General features: G+C 45.3%; 1 protein-coding gene and 1 long non-coding RNA gene across 5 annotated transcripts in view; one reads left to right on the top strand and one right to left on the bottom strand.

The window, feature by feature from the left end:
• SBF2 (SET binding factor 2) overlaps positions 1-1,678 on the top strand; it is a 547,644-nt gene extending 545,966 nt beyond the window's left edge. For all 4 annotated transcript variants that reach the window (XM_033206047.1, XM_033206049.1, XM_033206048.1 and 1 more), the window contains one exon: positions 888-1,678. In XM_033206047.1, the coding sequence (XP_033061938.1) occupies positions 888-986 (99 nt within the window). In that variant the 3' untranslated portion in view covers positions 987-1,678. The remainder of the gene's footprint in view (positions 1-887) is intronic.
• Positions 1-20,115, bottom strand: part of LOC117080783 — a 54,235-nt gene that overhangs the window by 30,553 nt on the left and 3,567 nt on the right. The window lies entirely within an intron of this gene.

The raw sequence follows: 20,115 nt of genomic DNA on the forward strand, positions 1-20,115 counted from the left end.
GCCCTCAGAGCAATTGGTGGTGACTACAGATGGATGACAGACCCCCTTGGCTATGGGAATTGTTTCAGAGCTTGAACTCAGCATTATTGACCCCAAGGCTATCCTCTCTTCCTGTCTGTATGTCTCAGAAAAGCTGTATACTGCTTTATGCAAAAGGAGTCCAGCCGCACATGGAAACATGAACTCCTTGTTAAATGCTCTTAGTTCAGTTACTACCTACTTTCAAGAGCAGATGCTATTTCCCTAGTATTCAGTGGTTTTCATGCTTGACCACCCACAAAAGACTGTCCTTAGGCACACATGAGAAGTATCTACCCTAACATCTTCAGCAGCCCTCACGTGGGCTATGGGGCACTTTATAGGCCACATAATAGAAGGGAACTCATGTAGTCCCTGGAGTCAAGCAGGGCTTCATAAAGAAGATAGGTCATCCTTTATGGCCCTGCTGAGGCCATGAGATCGTTTTCCTGACAGTGGGCTTCCAATATGGCTCCAACTGAAGAAAGGGGACACAAAGGCCAACTTTATGGTATGGATGAACCTCAGGTATCCCCCTGGAGCACAAGGAGCTCCCTCACCTTTAGTGCATTGGTGCAGTGCATGGGAGAGGTTAAAGGCACTATTCATTACTGACCCTTCCTCCTTAGTCAAAGAAGACACTAAGAAAATGCAAAGTAAGGCGCTCCCAGTGTGTCTCCTTTTCCTGCCGGTACCCTTCTATCAACATCCCCTATGACTCTAGAGACCAGAAAAGTAAAAGCAGTAACAGTATGGTAGTTCTGGGGCAGTATGGAAAAGAAAGGTCGCAGGGACTGATTTACCACTTACCCAAATCTATAAAACAGCCCTGCCCTTCATCTCTGGTTCGCTGTCATTTGGTTTTGTAGCTCAAGACCAGTAAACGTGTGTATAACTTCTGCGCCCAGGATGGACAGAGTGCCCAGCAATGGATGGACAGGATCCAGAGCTGTATCTCTGATGCCTGATGCCCATGGTCAACCTATGCCGAAGAAATAGAGGAACTCATGCTGCCAGATAGAAAAAAAAAGCATGGATCCTTGATGAGCTGACGACACGTTATCCCAGGGCCTGAGGTTCTCCTGCCCAGTCCCTTCTTGCAGGGGTTGCTATATCTACTTAACCTGAATAGGTGTTTCACACAGGTCTGGTCAACAGCCCCATGCACTCCCTGTATCTTGCACTACATTTTTCTAACAGGGTCTTAGTGGTTAATGATCAGAAGATGTCTCCTGAGCCAACTGTGAACCTCACCGAGGCAAAATGGCTACCACCTACTTGGGTCCTTCTTCATGAAAGCTATAGATCCTTTTTTGTTCTCCAGGGTCATAATTTGCTTGGAGACCTGTTTAACAAGCAAAAATCAAAACCCTCCAAGATTGTCTCATATTCTACCTAGACTAGGTTTCCTATGAGAGGCATCTACTTGTACTGCCTGACCTTTGAGATGCTCAGTTCTCTGGTGCTGCCAAAAGGTGCTTCCATGGTCCCCTTCTCTGCCATTGGGGTTCACAACAAGAGATGTCATTGTTCAGTAGTAGGCAAAGAGGGAGCACACAGCATTATTCTGATGGAAAAAGATTATCCAGGGAATGGTACAACAATGACCGGCCCAATGCAGGAAAACACTACTTCCAAAACGTTGAATTCTCTATCCAAAATGTTGAATTCTCTATCCAAAACGTTGAATTCTCTATCCAAAACGTTGAATTCTCTAGACCAGAGGTGCTCTGAGGATCCAGGGCCTTGTGTTCTTATGTATCTTCTGCTTCCTGACAGTTTCTTTTTCAAAATAACATGCAAAAAAAGCTGAATGCACTAACTCACAAAACAAACACTTGCACTGAACTCCCAATGAAGTGAAGATGTTGGAAAGACAGAGGCCAGCTATTTAGGACCACACACACCTGTGACAAGGGCTGTGTTGACCACAGTCACACTGTGGCATGACTGGATACCCAAACTACACTTCTACACATGGAAAGTAAGAACTGTCTTTAGATTTTCTTTACTTTGATAACTTGTGTTTGTTTAGCTTAAGACCCAAGAAATGCTGTTTGCTCATGGTAAACAGAAACAGCATCTTTGCTACAGCCACTGACACCAGCTGGCGTCATAGGTAGCTAGATCATTGCATTTGTTTTGAAATGTTAATATGTTAAATACTAAACTAATATTTCAAAAATGTGTATATATGATTTCTATATCCTTGTTTTTCAGATAGCCTGCTTATAATTTAATATAAATTAACTGATGCATTCATAAGATTTCAATAATGAAATGGTTCCCTTTTTTAAAAATAAAAATACATTGTCTTTGTAGATTAAAAATAAGTCGGAATTTCAAATTTAAAATTGTCTACACACTAGGAAATAGAACTGTGTTAATATATAAGAAATTCGGGGATAATTAAGAATGAAGGACTTTTCTATCATTTCCATTTTATAAATTGCCACCTGTGAAAATGGTTTTTGCACATTATTTGTATTTTTCTTTGTATATGAAATAATTTTTTGTACTTTGTAAAATATGGAGCCATTGTACCTTCAGCTATTTGAGACTATACACCGTGCTTCTTTTGTAACTGGACTATTTTAACTTTCGTGAAGGCATTACATTGCCTCACATTCACTAACCACCTTGAATTAAATTTATTTCTTAAGAAAAAGCCTCCCTCATTTACTGTGAATTAAAGTTCATTCTGTAGTGCACAGCACACAGGAGGGCAACACTCAGGATTCATACATGGGACTAAAGGTTCAAGAATAAAACAAAGCATGACCCACTTTGTGCCTTCATTCTCCTAATGTCATCACTGCCCTTTGCTCAAGAAGTAACCAGGGATACTGAACATGTTAGCATGAGCTTCTGGGTTCCAGACACACTTCTGCAGAGTTTAGGTAAGAGACTTGAGGCCAAGATTCTCACATGTGCTGCCACTCCTACCACTATCTAATACGCTGTTTGAAATTGCTTAAGTCCCTTACCTATTCTGGGTCCATTCCACCACCTAGAGTATATAGGAATTTGTGAAAATTGTAGGCATGAGACATTGAAGTCTGAGCAGCAGATTTTTCTGCTTCAGGGAATTTTTTTTTTTTTTTTTTTTTTTTGAGACGGAGTCTCGCTTTGTTACCCAGGATCTGGAGTGCAGTGGTGCGATCTCAGCTCACTGCAAGCTCTGCCTCCCGGGTTCACACCATTCTTCTGCCTCAGCCTCCCAAATAACTGGTACTATAGGCACTTGCCACCACGCCTGGCTAATTTCTTGTATTTTTAGTAGGGAAATGGTTTCTCCGTGTTCGCCAGGATAGTCTCGATCGCCTGACCTCGTGATCTGCCCTCCTCGGCCTCCCAAACAGGGAATTGTTAAACAGCACAAATGATCAGTGATTTCAGTTCTAGACAGTACTTCTCTGGTTAAGCCCATGAGTTTACCTCATGTAGCCAACAGAGAATGCAAGTTTTCATCTCAGGGCTGAGCCTTTAAGTCCTTTGACATCCAGAGTCCCCCGAGCCAAGCAAGAGAACCCCAAAGAGCCACTGAGGCTCAAGGTGAGACAGTGACATATTCCCTTGAGCTTTCGGTTCTCCTCAGTCTCAAGAGCATGCTGCTCTAAGTCAAGGGCCCTCAAGCCTTTCCTTGGTCCTAGGCCTCTCAACAGCTACCATTATGCATTGCTGTGTCCCTGAGATTCAGTCAGGCGGGGAACAACTGGGATTAGGGGTTGAGTAGAAGCTGTGTTCACAGTGTCAGTATCTGGATACCCTTCATTCCTCAGGTCTTAACTGTGAAAGGGGAGAATACTGGGTTCTGTAAACCAAAAATAAAATTCTAAGACCCCCAGATGACTGAATGGATCCTTCTCAGCCAAGGGAGTTCTAAAGAAACCTGAAAAACGAGTTCCAGTCATGATGCTGGGGCAAGGAGGTGGACATGCCTCATTACAGCCTCTCCCTTTTGGAGTTTAGACACAACAGACTAGCATTAACATTAAAACAGATCTGGCCGGGCGCGGTGGCTCAAGCCTGTAATCCCAGCACTTTGGGAGGCCGAGACGGGCGGATCACGAGGTCAGGAGATCGAGACCATCCTGGCTAATACGGCGAAACCCCATCTCTACTAAAAAATACAAAAAACTAGCCGGGCGACGAGGCGGGCGCCTGTAGTCCCAGCTACTCGGGAGGCTGAGACAGGAGAATGGCGTGAACCCGGGAGGCGGAGCTTGCAGTGAGCTGAGAGCCGGCCACTGCACTCCAGCCTGGGCGGCAGAGCAAGACTCCGTCTCAAAAAAAAATAATAAAATAAAATAAAATAAAACAGATCTTAAGACTGACAAAATAGACTGTCACAATAAAATACCAAATTCCAACCTGACTCTAATATAGCATCACATAACAGATAGTAAGCCCTAAAGGAAATCAAAGCTTTTTTAATCCCAAAATACATTCCTTTTACATATTTTGAAACGGCCCTGCAAAGCTGTATCTTGGGGGGATTTACATTCTATAGAGGATCCCTTTCCCTTCCCAGGTCTTTTTCTGATCCTGAAGAGATTAGCTAAGAGTCTAGTGCCTTTTATTAAATGTCTGAATAGGAAATATTTGCTATCTGTTGCCTCTAAGGGCAGCCACCTATGAGACTTCGTCTACATAAGAAACTAGGTCTCTACAACCCCTTATCTTAACCCAGACTCTCAATTTCAGCCTTTTAGATAATAACTCCTTCAACCAATTGCCTATCAGAAATCTTTGAATCCACCTGTGACCTATAAGCTTCCACCTTTCCAGGCCAGACCAATTTGTACTTCACATGCATTGGTTGATGTCTTATGTCTCCCTAAAACATAAAAACAAGAGCCTTTAACCCAACCACCTTGGGCTTGTATTCTCAGGACCTCCTGAGGCTGTGTCCTGGGTCACAATCCTTAACCTTGGAAAAATAAATCTCTAAATTGATTGAGATCTGTCTCATATACTTTTTTGCTTTACAGTTCCAAGGGAGAAAGACCAGGGCTTGGCTACCTGCAAGAGCCTTAACAGGGCCCTTCCTTCTGTGGTCCCAGTGACAAAACCCTTCTAATATGGGCTCTTGAAAGATGCAAACTCAAAGGAGCACATAGCATAAAGTTACTTCCCAACCCCTTTGACCCAAATCCTTTATTCCCACCTCCCAAACCCCTTCATTCTACTGTCTCCACCCCGGAGCTAGAGCTTAAACTAATAACATGGCAGATTTGCTTCTCAAGGGAAACTGACATTTTTAGGTATTTAATCAGGGGTTCTTATACAAGTTGTTAAGTAGCCCTATCATCCCATAAAGAATTTCTGAAAGATCCCAAGTTGATAACAGGGAAGTGCCCTCAGCAATCCCAGCCAAAGCTATTAATTAAGCAGTGAATAAAGCAGTGTTGATGAAGAGATAGGGTTTACAGCAGCACCATCAAACATATAATGCAAGCCACATAGGTATCTTTAAGTTTAAAAAAAAAGATGACATTAATTTTAATATATTTGTTTTTACCATATATTTACTCCAATATATCAAAAATATTTTAATGTGTAAACAATACAAAAAAATTAATGAAATATATTCCTTGTTCATACTAAATCCTCAAAATCTACTGTGTATTTTATACTTACATCACATCTGAGTTTGGACTAATATGTTTTTTTCAGAGGCCACTTCTGATAAAACAAATGCATGTCATGTTTCTATACCAGTTCTCCAACATCAGCTGGACATCCAACAATCCAATTCAAGTCTGACACTACCTCCCCAGATTTAGCACAGACTCCACAAGTTCAGGTCTGTCCTCAAGACTGCCCCCACTTCAAACACTAGTTGCAAGTTCCAAGGGCCACCAGAACTTCTAACCAACCAGCTATAAATATGAAGGTTTCCACAACCCCCTTCTCAGGTTCAGTAATTTGCCAGAACAAATCACATAACTCAGAAAAACACTTTACTTACATTTACCAGCTTATTTCTAAGGGATAAACCTCAGGATCAGCCAAAGGGAAGAGATGCACGGTATGGACGGAGGCAGCACACCACCTGCCCAGCATCTGATGTGTTCACCAACCGGGAGGCACTCCTTATCTCATTATTCAAGAGGTTTTACAACCCAGTCTCCAGTTACCCTCCCTCCCCCGAGGTTGGGGGTGGCTGAAAGTTCCCACCCTCTATTCACTTGTTTGGTCTTTCAGACGACTAGCCCGCATCCTTAACCTAGCTAGGGACCCCACCTGAATCACCTTGTTAGCATAAACTCAGGTGTTGCGAAGGGCAGTTATGAATAACAAAAGATACTCCTAAAGGGTGGGGTGTGTTAGGAATAACTTTAAAAAAAAACTATCACTTAAGAAATTTCTAGGGTTTTAGACACTGTGTGCCAGGAACCCAGAACAAAGAACAAATATATTTTGTACTCTACCACAACTAGCCTTATTTCCACTGCTACCACACTAAACAATACATATTTACAGCAAATAGCCTGCTCACAGCAGAGCCGTGCTGGGTGGCAAGAGACCTGGCTTCTAGTGCTGGCTGTCTTCTAATCTCATCTATGACCTTGAACCAGTCCCTTAACTTTGCTGGGCTTTAACTTATAAAAATGCAGGACATAGATGATCTGTTACTTTGTGATTCCAAATATTTACCTTGGCAAGGACTTAGTCTCCAAACTGAGATTTAAAGGATGTTCTGAAAAATCCAAATCATCTAAATCAGTGCTTCTCAAATTATAATGCATATATGAATCATCTTGTTGAAATGAGATTCTGATTCAAGAGGTTTGGGGTGGGGCTTGACATTCAGGAACTCATGGAAGGCTGGAAGAGCCAAGAGACCATGATGCTGGTATAATCCTTTTGAAAAAGAAAAGGAAGCAAAGTTGAGTGGAGAAGACTTGGATTGCAGTGCAGTTCTAAAGAAGTTCAGCAAGGCAGATAAGAAGTCCTTGAGCCATCAGGGGAATCCCACATATTCCAAGAACAGGCCTTCCTAGGATCCCTGCCATGCTCAATCATTGGCTAGGAGCAGTTCATGGGAAGCATGGTTTTGGTGGAAACACAGTAATAGATTTCAGAATATACCAGCTGAGGCCAACAGTCAATGACAGTCACTGCAGTCAGAAATCTGAGAGAAATCTTTCATGGTTGTCAATGTTAAAGTTGTCAGAATCAAAACGGAGTCACTTATGTTTACAAAAGCAAAACAAAACAAAACAAAAAAGCCTGATAAATTGAGCCAGGGAAAGCTATGAAGAGAGAGTACTCATGCATAAATACCTGAGAACAAAAACTATCATAAAAAACTGCAAAACTTGCAACCTTGCACAAAGGCCATTGCAACCTTATACAAAAATTACTCCTTTGAAGGCATCTGTCCAGCAACTGCCTGACCAGCCTTGGATTAGTGTCACCCTTGTTACTGATCCTTGTAGCCAGGATAATTATCTCAAAACAATTATGTATTGATGCTCATTTTTCCTTTAAAAAACCTTTGTGGTCCTTTACCTCCCTGAATACACACATAGCTTACTATGGTGTTATATAGGTATTCCCATTGCAATGCCCCGATATAGTTTGGATGTGTGTCCTCACCCAAATCTCATGCTGAAATGTAATCCCCAATTGGAGGTGGGGCCTGATGGGAGCTGATTGGATCATGAGGGTGGATTTCTCATGAACGGTTTAGTACCATCAACTTGGTACTATTTTCATGATGGTGAGTAAGTTCTCCTGAGGTTTAAAAGTGTGTGGCATCTTCCCCGTCTCTCTCTTGCTCCTGCTCTGGCCATGTGACATGCAAGTTCCCACTTGGTCTTCTACCGTGATTGTAAGATTTCAGAGGCCTCCCCAGAAGCAGATGCCACTATGCTTCCTCTACAGCCTGTAAACCATGAACCAGTTCAACCGCTTATAGTTTGTTTTGTTTTGTTTTGTTTTTTAGACAGGGTCTTGCTATGACACCCAGACTGTAGTGCAGTGGCGCAATGACAGCTCACTGCAGCCTTGACCTCCTGGACTCAAGCAATCCTCCCAGCTCAGCCTCCTGAGTAGCTGGGATTACAGGTGTGCTCCAACATGCCCAGCTAATTTTTTTATAGAGACAGGGTCTCACTATATTGCCCAAGATGGTCTTGAACTCGTGGGCTCAAACAATCCTCCCACCTTGGCCTCCCAAAGTGCTAGGATTCCAGGCATGAGCCTCCGCACCTGGCATCAGGTATTTCTTTATAGCAGTGCAAGAACAGACTAATACAGCCCTATTATATAAACATTATTTTCGTTTAGAGAGCCTCTCTGTTATTTAAGGTGACATAAATGGTGTCCAGAAGCAGGACCTGAAAAAGAATATCAAAAGGAATTCATGATTCTTGGAACTAGTGTGCAATACTCACCTGAGCCCTTTGAGCACTCTGTTTCTATGGCTCACATTTTCTGCCCTGGTGGATTTCCTCTCAGGCCAAGCCTCCCCCTTTTTGGTAGAAGCTCTTGACTTTGAAGTGGAGTTGTTGTCTGGGGTAATACCCAAAGTTCATTGCCTCGTGCCAAGAAAATTAAGGACACGGACATACACAAGGAGTGAGTTTAAGAGCAGAGGTTTACTAGGCAAAAGAAAGAGAACAGCTAGCTCTGTCCTTCAAGAGAGCCTGGCCCACAGTGGAGTGCACTGGATTTTATAGACAGGCTTGAGGAGGTGGTATCTGATTACACAGGGCCCAGAGATTGGTTGGACCAGGTGTGACATTACATAGTGTCCAGGGAATCTGACCGCCCCACCCTAATCTTATTTTGCAAATGAGGTCTTTGCTTGACTGGCGCCATCTTGTCTGCTCCTTATGGTATGCGTTGCTGGCAAAGAGAAGGGAAGATGGAGCTGTCATGTTGGATATGCCTAGTCCTGGGTAGCTTTTTCCTATTGGCACAGATGCTGGCATTCACCCGTGCAAACTTGCAGCTTGCTTGTCTATGTCTGCAGCTCAATTTTACAGGCTGCTCTTAGTTAGAAAATTATTTGGAAGCTTCTTTTCATTAAAAGGAAAACCTTACTAAGGACTTCCTTACCCTATGCCTAAATAATTTCTTCTTAACTCCTATATCAGCTTTATTCAGGATTTGGTTTAGTGATAAAGCTGCCTTTTTAAGGACTGTACGTCCTCCTGGAATGATGAAAGGGTTTTTATCTTTTGGTTTAAAGACAAGTGCTTTCTGGATTGAGTACTCTGGTTTCTCCAGAATCCATGTTCTGTCTGCAAGACATGTCTTCTCTGGTAAATTTACTTTTGTTTCCTTCTGCGTTGTGATGGTCAATAGTGAGTGTCAACCTGATGGAACTGAAGGATGCAAAGTATTGATCCTTGGTGTGTCTGTGAGGGTGCTGCCAAAGGAGATTAACATTTGAGTCAGTGGGCTGGGGAAGGCAGACCCACCCTTAATCTGGGTGGGCACCATCTAATCAGCTGCCAGCACAGCTAGAATATAAAGCAGGCAGAAAAATGTGAAAAGAGAGACTGGCCTAGCCTCCCAGGCTACATCTTTCTCCCGTGCTGGATGCTTCCTGCCCTTGAACCTCAGACTCCAATTTCTTCAGCTTTGGGACTCAGACTGGCTCTCCTTGCTCCTCAGCTTGCAGATAGCCTGTTGTGGGACCTTGTGATCATGTGAGTTAATACTTACTAAACTGCCTTTTATATATATCTATTCTATTCTGTTCCTCTAGAGAACGCTGACTAATGCATGCATAATTTAATTTTTTTCTACATTCCTGGGTTAACATTTTTGTGAACACTTTTATCTTGGTTTCATTTTGGTTTGGTTACATGAATCTGTAAATGATCTGGCTCCTTTCCCTTGCTTGTTTCTAAAAATCTTCTGAGAGCAAAAATAAATATTCTAAATGGCGGGTGCAGGATGGCTATTTAAAAGCCACTAGGACAGTCACCACTACCTAAACATGGGTCCAAACTCTTGACATTCTCTGACAGGATTTATGGGATTTTCTTTGCTCTCAAGAGATTAATAAGAAATTAAATGGGATTCTCAAATATTAAGGCATGCCAAGGTTTTCTGAGACTCCAGCCAGCTACATATTATGGTCTGTCTCATGAATATATTTAAACTAATGGGCCAGGTGCAGTGGTTCACGCCTGTAATCCCAGCAATTTGGGAGGCCGAAGCAGATAGATCACTTGAGCCCAGGGGTTCAAGACCAGCCTGGGCAACATGACAAAGCGCCATCTCTACAAAAAATATAAAAATTAGGCAGGCATGGTGGCATGTACCTGTTGTCCCAGCTTCTTGGGAGGCTAAGGCCCGAGGATCAATTGAGCCCAGGAGGTTGAGGTTGCAATGAACCATGATCGCACCACTGTATTCTAGCCTGGGCAACAGAGCGAGACCCTGTCTCAAAAATAAAAACAACAACAACAAATACTAATGGACAAATCATATCAAGGAAAATTCAGAGCTCAAATGATCTGGCATGGTGGCTCGTGCCTGTAATCCCAGTACTTTGGGAGGCCAAGGCAGGTGGATCACTTGAGGCCACAAGTTTGAAAAGAGCCTGGCCAATATGGTGAAACCCCATCTCTGCCAAAATTACAAAAATTAGCCAGGCATGGTGGTGTATGCCTGTAGTCCCAGCTACTTGGGAGGGTGAGGCACAAGGATCACTCGAACCCAGGAGGCAGAGTTTGCAATGAGCTGAGTTCATGCCACTGTACTCCAGCCTGGGTGACAGAGCGAGACTCTGTCTCAAAAAACTAAAAATAAGAGTCATAATTTGAACTCTCTAAAAAACACTACAACTATAGTGTTAACATCACAGTCTACCCCTTGTGCCACACAGATCTTTACTCTCCACCAGGTTTAGGGAGAAGTTCTTCCCCATTTCCCTTGGGCCTCTATTCCCAAGGGGAACTCAGAAGAATGCAGGAGGTCTGTGGGACTAACTATGGCCCCTACCAGTGAAGTTAATCTTGGAGCCATAACTGGCCTTCATTCTTTCCCTCTTCCACTATCTATTCTGAATTCCCACCACCCTCAACAACTTCCTCAGATGTTGGTGGTTTACCTGGTGGTGTGAGCCAAACCTTCATTCTGGGGGTGAGCGGAGGGGGAGGGAAGGGGATAAATGCTAAATAATCAAACCCTTCTCAGGGTTGCTGCACATCCTTTCACAATTACAGTGGGGCTACCTGGAGGTGTCCAGTGGATCACACCTCTACACACATTCCTCCTGCCCTCATTATGCAGGAGCAGCCTTGCCCCTTCCTGTTGATCAGGGGCAGTTATCCCTGCCAGTATGATGACTCTTCTTCTTGTCTGCTGGTTTCTGAGCACGAAGAATCCCAAGTGCCCTGCAGCAGCCACAAACCATAGTTTAATAGGACCTTGGCCATCATAGTGTCCCCCAGTTAAGTGCTGTGCTGTGCTGTGTGGAATTCCATGCCTTTGGATCAGGCATTCTGTATGTCCCTGGAAAGTGATGCTAACTAAGGCTCTGTGGTGAGGAAAGGCAAACCCATGCCCAGAATAAGTCTCTATCCCTGTAGAGATGAACCATTGGCCCTTCCAGAATGGAAAGGGCCTGATGCAGTTGACTTGCCCCAAATGATGTGTTGGTCTCAAGGAATAGTGCCATTTCAGGGGCTCAGCATTGGTCTCTGTTGCTGACACACTGGACATTCAAAGGCCCCTAGGCTTTTCTGCCATATCACATCACAGTGATCTCCAAAAGCCCTCTTTTTTTTTTTTGAGACGGAGTCTCCCTCTGTCGCCCAGGCTGGAGTGCAGTGGCCGGATCTCAGCTCACTGCAAGCTCCGCCTCCTGGGTTTACACCATTCTCCTGCCTCAGCCTCCCGAGTAGCTGGGACTACAGGCGCCCACCACCGCACACGGCTAATTTTTTGTATTTTTTAGTAGAGACGGGGTTTCACTGTGTTAGCCAGGATGGTCTCGATCTCCTGACCTCGTGATCCACCCGTCTCGGCCTCCCAAAGTGCTGGGATTACAGGCTTGAGCCACCATGCCCGGCCCAAAAGGCCTCTTAAAGAAGGGCCATGATGATGCTTTGAGCTCCAAGTGTTAATGTCAACTCAAACTCTGCATCTACTACTCAAAATGTCTTGTTATCCCCATTTCTCTAGTGAATGATCACCTAAAGGGCCATAGGTCTCTCTGGGGGGAAAAATGAAGGAATCATTGTGGCATACACTTGCTGCAATTCTGCAAAGTCCTTCCTCTTAGAGAGCTGGCCACCTCTTTAGTCAATAGTTCTCAAACCTAAGCTAATTTTCAGATATAGAACCATTCATTTCTAAGGGAAGCACCTGTGAGGGACAATGGGCAGGGAGGCTAGAGAGGTTGGGAGGGCTATCAGACCATGATGGGGGTGGACTGCTGTGAAAGAGAGAGGGAAGGAAGGAACAAATATGTTGAATAAATGATAAACATCTGGTGCATACTGGGCACTGAATGGCTCCCAAGGAATCTCTGGATGAATACAGTACAGCTCAGCCCCCAAAGAACTCACAATCTAAAGTAGACACAGACTATTTGTTGTAAGCAGAATAATCCCCACCCCCCTTCCCTGAAGATGTCCATGTTGTAATCCCTGGAACTTGTGAATATGTCATCTTACATGGCAAAAATTAAGGTTACAGATGAAATTAAGGTTGCTGACCGAGACATTATCCTGGATCAGTCCAATGTCATCACAAGGGTCCTTATAAGTAGAAGTGGGAGGCAGAAGCAAATGTCAGAGAAAGACCCAACAGGAAACTCAACAGGAGAAAGACTTAATGAGCCACTTTCTGATTTTGAAGATGGAAGGAGGACGGACGTGAGCCAAGAATGTGGCAACCTCTGAAAGCTAGTAAAAGGAAGAAAATGGATTCTCCCTCCGAGTTCCAGAAATGAACATAGCCCTGCCAACACCTTGATTTTAGCCCAGTAACACCCATTCTGGACTTCTGGCCTCCAGAATACTAAGAATAAATCTGTATTGTTTTAAGCTGCTAAATTTGTAGTAATTATTACAATAGCAATAGGAAACTAATAGGGCTATATAATGAACCACAGTGATTCGTGCAATTGCATTGTATTTGTACAACAGCTGTGTACAGGGGGCAGGAGCTCAGAACAAGCAAATTGGATAGGGGATGGCCTAGGGAGAAATAAGAGTGAGACAGAGGGGCAGAGGTGCAATGTGATATGCAGAGGCAGCTGCTGCCAGGCCAAGAGGGACACTCACACATGCAAACATATAATCCTGTGCACACACATGCAACACAAACAAGGGCATACATGTTCTCACATATACACACCCTAGTGTTATTGGCACTTGCACATGCAGACTCTTTCTGACACAGGCCCACCCACTGCCTGGATTCCACCTGTTTTTGGTGACCTCTCTTGTATTAGTCCATTCTCATGCTGCTAATAAAGACATACCCAAGGCTGAGTAATTTATAAAGGAAAGAAGGTTAATTGACTCACAGTTCAGCATGGCTGGAGAGGCCTCAGGAAACTTACAATGATGGTGGAAGGGAAAGCAAACATGTCCTTCTTCACATGGCGGCAGCAAGAAGAAGTGCTGAGCAAAAGGGGGAAAAGCCCCTTGTAAACCATCAGATCTCGTGAGAACTCACGATCCCAAGAACAGCATGAGGGTAACTGCCCCCATGATTCAATTACCTCTCACTGGGTCCCTCCCATGACATGTGGGCATTATGGAAACTACAATTCGAGATTTGGGTGGGGACACAGCCAAACCATATCAACTCTGTCATCTCTGAACACCATATTTCCTGAGGGCAGCTGAATTTAGCAGGTGGGGACAGGGCTTGTCTACCACGGCTCCGTCACTAGCCTTCACCTGAACAGGAGGTACACTGGGAGGCTGAGACTCACCGGGGGGGCAGCTGGAAATCATTTATCTGCCCAGCATTTTAGTATGTGCGGTGTCAGGGTAAGCCCCGACCTTGCACATGTTCTCCCAAATCTCAGTCTCTCCCCTCACAGCTGTATGATGGAACCTATTATAAATGAGCTGGTCACCCAAAACCAGTGTGTCCATCTTCCTATGCATTTGTCTGTCCATTTTCATTCATTCAACATACATTTATTGATGCTTCTTCTGTGTTAATGCCTGCTCCTGGATACTTTGGACCCCAAGTAAAATAAGCTACTATCCAAGATATGATTTCTGGTGTAACCAGAGCTATGATAGGGTGAGAGCAAGTAGGAGCCTGCAGAAAGATGGGAGGAGCTCATAGCCCAGCCTTGGGGTAAGAGACGAGTTCCTGGGTAAATGACATTTCGGCCAAGTATTAAAGAATAAGATCACTGGGCAAAGGTGAAATCAGGAGGAGCAAGGAAAAGAAGTTAAGTCAGGTTTGTGATGTGTATTTTAGAAAGATCTCCCTGGTGAGGATGGTGAACTGGGACTGGGAGGAAGGCAGGCCAGTGAGCAGCTGCTGTAATTATCCCAACCTGAGAAGGCAGTTGGGCTAGATAGACGTGGGAGCCCCAGAGACATGCCTGAGGTGGTATCTGTAGGATGTAGGGCCTAACTGATGGGGACAGAGGGGATAAAGGGAGAGAGGGACAGCTGAAGACTGTCAGGTTGATGCCTGGGACATCTAAGAATGGCTCCAGTCTCAGAGTCAAGTGCCAGGAGTAAAGAAAGGCTGGGGGCACCCAGGCCCTGGTGCTGACTTCAGCAGCAGGCATATGCTTCCTTGGGGAGGAGTCAGCTGGTAGAGAGGGTATGTGCAGCACTTCCTGGATCTGGGAAGGGTTCCCCAAGTCACACACACACACACACACACCAATCACACATCTTCTTGGCTTAGAGAAAGAAGTTAAGTAGCCCCTCCCCATTTTAGCAGCTGAGGAGTCCATGATTTCAAGAGGTTAAATGACCTTCTCCAAGGCCACAGAGCAGTGCCTGATGGAACTGGGATTTGAACCCAGGCTTGTCTGACTACATCCTGTGCTCTTCTCCCCAGTACCAACAGGTCAACCAGGCCAGTCTTGGCACCAGAGAATTAAGAATACAGGGGACCTCTGACCTCTACGTCACACCCAGTCTGGCCAGGCCACTTACAGGGCCATTCAAAGCCAGGACTGCCTCACCCTCTTAGACAATGGACCAGGACATAAAGTTCTCTTTGTGGGTAGAATAAGTTTGGGCCCTCCAAGGAGAGGCGGAATGGCCCCACAGCTAACTTAGCCCTCTCATACCCACTCCACACCATGGCCACCCACCGCACAGCTGGAGCACCTAAGAAGTGCATCTCCTAGTCTGCAGGTGAGCAGGAGGAGCCCAGGCCCAGCCCAGTTCAGCACGTCCCCACTGTCACACAACTCAACCATAGCTGGGCCTTCCAGGAAATCCAGACCTGGGCAATTAGAAACAGAGAGCTCAGGGCTTAGAATGAGATACTCTGCAGGATCCTGGTGAGGATCTGGCCCTGTCTGAGCCTATTTCCTCATCTGTAAAACGTGAAGTTAGGCTTATTTATCCTACAGCTCCCACAGCTGCAATGGTCTTTTTGCATCTCCTCTGCAGTCCCTGGCCTCATCCAAGCCTAAGAGTTGAACAACAGATGCCTGGTCCCTACAGAAAGCCCCCAACTCTGGCCTCAGCAGATCCACCTCCTCACTCCCCACAGGTCCCCCGAGGTTCAGTGCAGCCCCAGCCAGAAGAATGTGAACCATTCCCGGCATCTCCTCCCCTGTGGCCAGCCCAGAGAGGGGCTGGAGCCTCTGGGCCCTTCTGACAGGAAATTAGCTGGGCCTGGCCTTCCCCACTACCAGCTGCTCTGCTGACCCTGACCCTGTGTTTTCTGAAACTTGATACTGCAAATTTCAAAGCCTCTTCTCCATTCCCTGGAGGCCTGGCTGAGCTGTGTGTCTAGTGGGGCCTCCAGCCTACGCGTGGGCCTGCCTTCCTGTCCTGGAAAGGGCCCTGGCTAAGAGTGGGGCAGGCAAGCCTGAGGCCCAGCCCCTGCCATGACCCTGAGCAGGGCCTACCCCCAGGCGATTCATTTCCCCATCTCCAACCCCAAATATTTCTTTATTTATGTTACGTGCAGAGTGGCTGCAACATGGAGAATGGGTTGGAGGGACACAAGAGGGGCAGTGGAGAGACCACCTCAGACGCAACTGTGATGTTTCAGGGAAGAGATGGTTTGGACTAGGATGGGATGGTGAAGATGACAAAAACTGTAGACTCAAGAGATATTTAGGAAGTAAGATGGAGAGATACTGGTGATGGTTTGGCCATGAAGGCTAAGGGACACAGGTGTCAAAGGGCCTGCTAGGTTTCTGAGTTGCCCACCTGAATGGCTGGTGGTATCTCTCCCTGAGATGGTGAACACCAAAGGATGACCAGGGTTGGGTTGAGGAGGGAAAATATCCTGTTTGGCCTTAGTTAGAGGCTGAGGCGCCTTTGAGCTGTCCCAGTGAAGAGGCTGAGCACTTGGATATCCAGAGGGGAATAAGCTGAAGATACTTATCTGGGAGGGAGAAAAGTAGATGGTAGGTAAGGACATGGATAAAACTGCCAAGAAGGAAGAGTATTAAGTAAGAAAAGAGCCCAGCCTGTGCCTTAAGGACACTAATGTTCAATGGCCAGGTAAAGGAGGAAAAACCTGGAATAGAGGGTAAACAGAGAAAGAGCAGCTGAAGATATAGGAAGAACCATAAGCATGTTGTGCCTTGCAATGAATGGAGAAGAGTGTTTCAAGAAGCAAGAGAATGTTCGGATGCTGCTGGAAAACCTAAAAAAAAGAGGAGAATGTAAAATGCACTTTGGATGTAGTGTCCTGAAGGTCACCTCACCAGTGTTTTAGGGAGTGCTGTTTCGGTGAAGTGAAGCAGGCAGAGGCCAGACTGTCATGGACAGGAGGCACGTGAGGTGTGAGGAAAGAGACAGTGCTCTGGAGACGTTTGCCTGTGGGTGAGAGGAGGGTGGGGCAGTAGCTGCAGTAAGACAAGGAGTCAAAGAAAGGGGCTTTTGTTGTTTTTTAAGGTAAGTGAGATTCAAGCATGTTTAAATGTTGATTAGCAGAATCTTGTTCAGATGAGAGGTTGACAATGCCTGAGAAAACAGGGACAACAAACATAAAAGTGTTTTTGACAAAGCAGGAGGGCTTGCCAGGGCCCCTCAGCAGGGTAGGGCTCAGAGGGAACATCTCCAATGCTTTGAAGCTGGCTCCTGGGCACTAGGCTGGCTGTGGCACTGCCTCTGAGTGCTCTATATGCCCCACAGCCAAGGCCAGCACCCTTGGATGGCCAAGTACATGTACCTTATGGACCCTATTCAACCCTAGTTGAGGATGGCAGGGGTTAGAGATGACCGGACAGACCATGGTGGGCCGTGATGTCCTAAACAAGGGTGCTACATCCCTGGGAGAAGAGCCATGGGCCTCTAGGCCTATTGTGGACATTGAGCCCATTGCCAGTGACAGGATGCCTGGAGCCCTGCTGGATGGCATCCCTAAGTCCAGGGTCCCCAGATGCCTCCATTCCAGCTTGGCAATACCATGTTGGCTCTACTGGCATGGGACACTCCCAGGCATACCACAGGGTAGTGGTTCTCAGAGGACGGCCTCTAGACTGGGAGTATCAGCATTACCTAGAAACTTGGAAATGCAAACTCTGAGGCCCCAACACAGATCTATCAAATCAAAAACTCTGGAGGTAGAGTCCAGCAGTGTGTGTATAACAAAGTTTCCAAGTGACTTTGAGGCACCACTTCTCTAAGATATCAAGCCTTTCATCCCTCCATTTGCTGTCCGTCCAGTAACCTAAAATTCACACATCTACCAATCTAAACAGCCATCATCCAACTGTCCATTTCTCAGTGCAATTCAACCATCTGTCTTAGTCAGTCTGAGCTGCTATAACAGGACATCCACAGACTGGGTGGCTTATAAGCAACAGAAATGGATTTCTTGCCGTTCTGAAGGCTGGAAAGTTCAAGATCAAGGCACTAGCAGATCTGGTGTCTGGTGAGAGCCTGCTTCCTGGCTCACAGAGAACTAGCTGTCAACAACCCACATTCACATTCTGTCCAGCTACCTGTGCCTCTCTATCTAATCTCATGTAATCTAGTCTATCATCAGCCTAAATAGTCATCATCCTAAATATTTCTTTATTTATGTTACAAACATCTACTCACTATCTTCACAACTCATTTATGATACAAAAGAATATCTAAGCTCTGGTACCCACCACACCCACCTCCCCTTTCTAAGGAAAACAGACACAAATATTTCTTTCTGCTTAAAGTTTCAGGATCATATCATGTGTATTAAGTGAAATCAGTTCTATTTCTCTGGGCAGCAACCCTGACTGGACAAGGGGCAGGTTCTTGGGGTTCCTCAACTAAAGGCAACTGTGTTTGTATGTGTATAATCTTAATATATATATACACACACACACATATATAGTAGCTTAACTATTACATACAGATATGATATATTGTATAGATATAGATCTGTCACACATATGTGTACATATATAACTTCAATAGCTTGCCATAAAACTCTGCCCAAATGAGATTGTCTGTACTGAATGGTGACAGACTTAGCCAGTCATAAACATTCTCTTCCTTCATCTCTTCCTTGGAGAGTATGAATGTTTGGTATCACTGAGAAGTCAGGTCACTTTAAGCTCCAGTTCTATCCTAACAATGGTAAGCTATGTTCCAGTTTTCAATGAAGCCTGCTGAATACGTCTGCTTTGAAAGAGTGGGATTTAGAGTGACCTTACAGCTCAGACAGAAACAACTGTGCTGCGGGCATGACTCTGCAACCCTGCATTTAGCCCTCATTATCCAAGACAAATGTCAAGCTGCCTCTGCTGGAGGGTGGAGCTAGATGACCACACTATACCACATATCCTACTTGTCCACAGCTGATTTGAGCAGGGCCACCTCACCAGAGGGAGGTAGCACCCATATCCCATCCATCAGCAAATCCTGATTACCTTCAAAATAAATCCTAAACTGGACCACTTATCACTGCCCTCACCACTGCCACCCTGGTCCAAACTACCAACATCTCTCACCTGGATTTCTGCAGTCACCTCCTAAGTGGTCTCACTGTTTGCCCCCCTTTCCCGCCTTGTCCCTTTCAGTCTATTCTCATCACAGTAGCCAGAAAGGTCCTTTTTAAAATCTAAGATCATGTCATTTCTCTGTTCAATATCCTCCAATGCCTCCCCTCCTTCTTACAGTAAAAGTCTAAGTCCTCACAATGGCTTGTAACACACTTCATGATCTGTCCTGCTACCCGTCTGACCTCATCTTCCACCATCCTCCCCGTGTTCACACAACATCAGCCACACCAGCCTCACTGATGTTCCTCACACAGTGCCACAGAGTTCCCACCTCAGGACCATTGCACTTGCCATGCCCTCTTCCTAGAGCATTCTTTCCCCAGATATCTTCACGGCTCACCCCCTCAATTTCTTCAGATTTCTGCTCAAATATGACCATATCAGGGACACCCTCTCTGAGTATCCTACATGCAGCAGAAACCCAACCCCTCCCCAAACTGCTCCCTGCTTTATTTTTTCCATAGCATTTAACGTCAGCTCACATATAACTGCCTACTGTCTCTCTCTCCTCATTAGAAAGTATGCTTCATAAATGCAGCAACTTTGTTTTGCTTGCTGTCTATTTTTCAACACGTAGGAGCTTTGTTGAGGTACAAAGAGTCACATAAATAAGCACTTGGCAAAAACGTGTGGAAGGAATGAGTACGAGTGGCTGAGAGTAGACCATGAGGAAGAAAATCAAGCAGAGGGAACCTGCTGAGACAGGAATGAGTACAGAGAAATGTGGGAAAGAGAGGAACCTTGAGGTCCTCGGGAGATGGAGAGAAGAGCTGCTGTTCCTGACTTTCCAGTTCCAATCTTCACAAGGCCTGAATGTCAGTGCTCTCTGCAAGGTTGTCCATTGTATTCTCACAATTGTACCCCTCATTCTTAAAAACATTTGGAGTTTTCTTTGTTCCTTGCAACAAAAACAACCTTGACTTGAGCAGTGTCCTTCCAACCATCCATCCACC

The sequence above is a fragment of the Trachypithecus francoisi genome, unplaced genomic scaffold, assembly GCF_009764315.1.
Source record: "Trachypithecus francoisi isolate TF-2019V2 unplaced genomic scaffold, Tfra_2.0 Lachesis_group8, whole genome shotgun sequence".
Lineage (NCBI taxonomy): Eukaryota > Metazoa > Chordata > Mammalia > Primates > Cercopithecidae > Trachypithecus > Trachypithecus francoisi.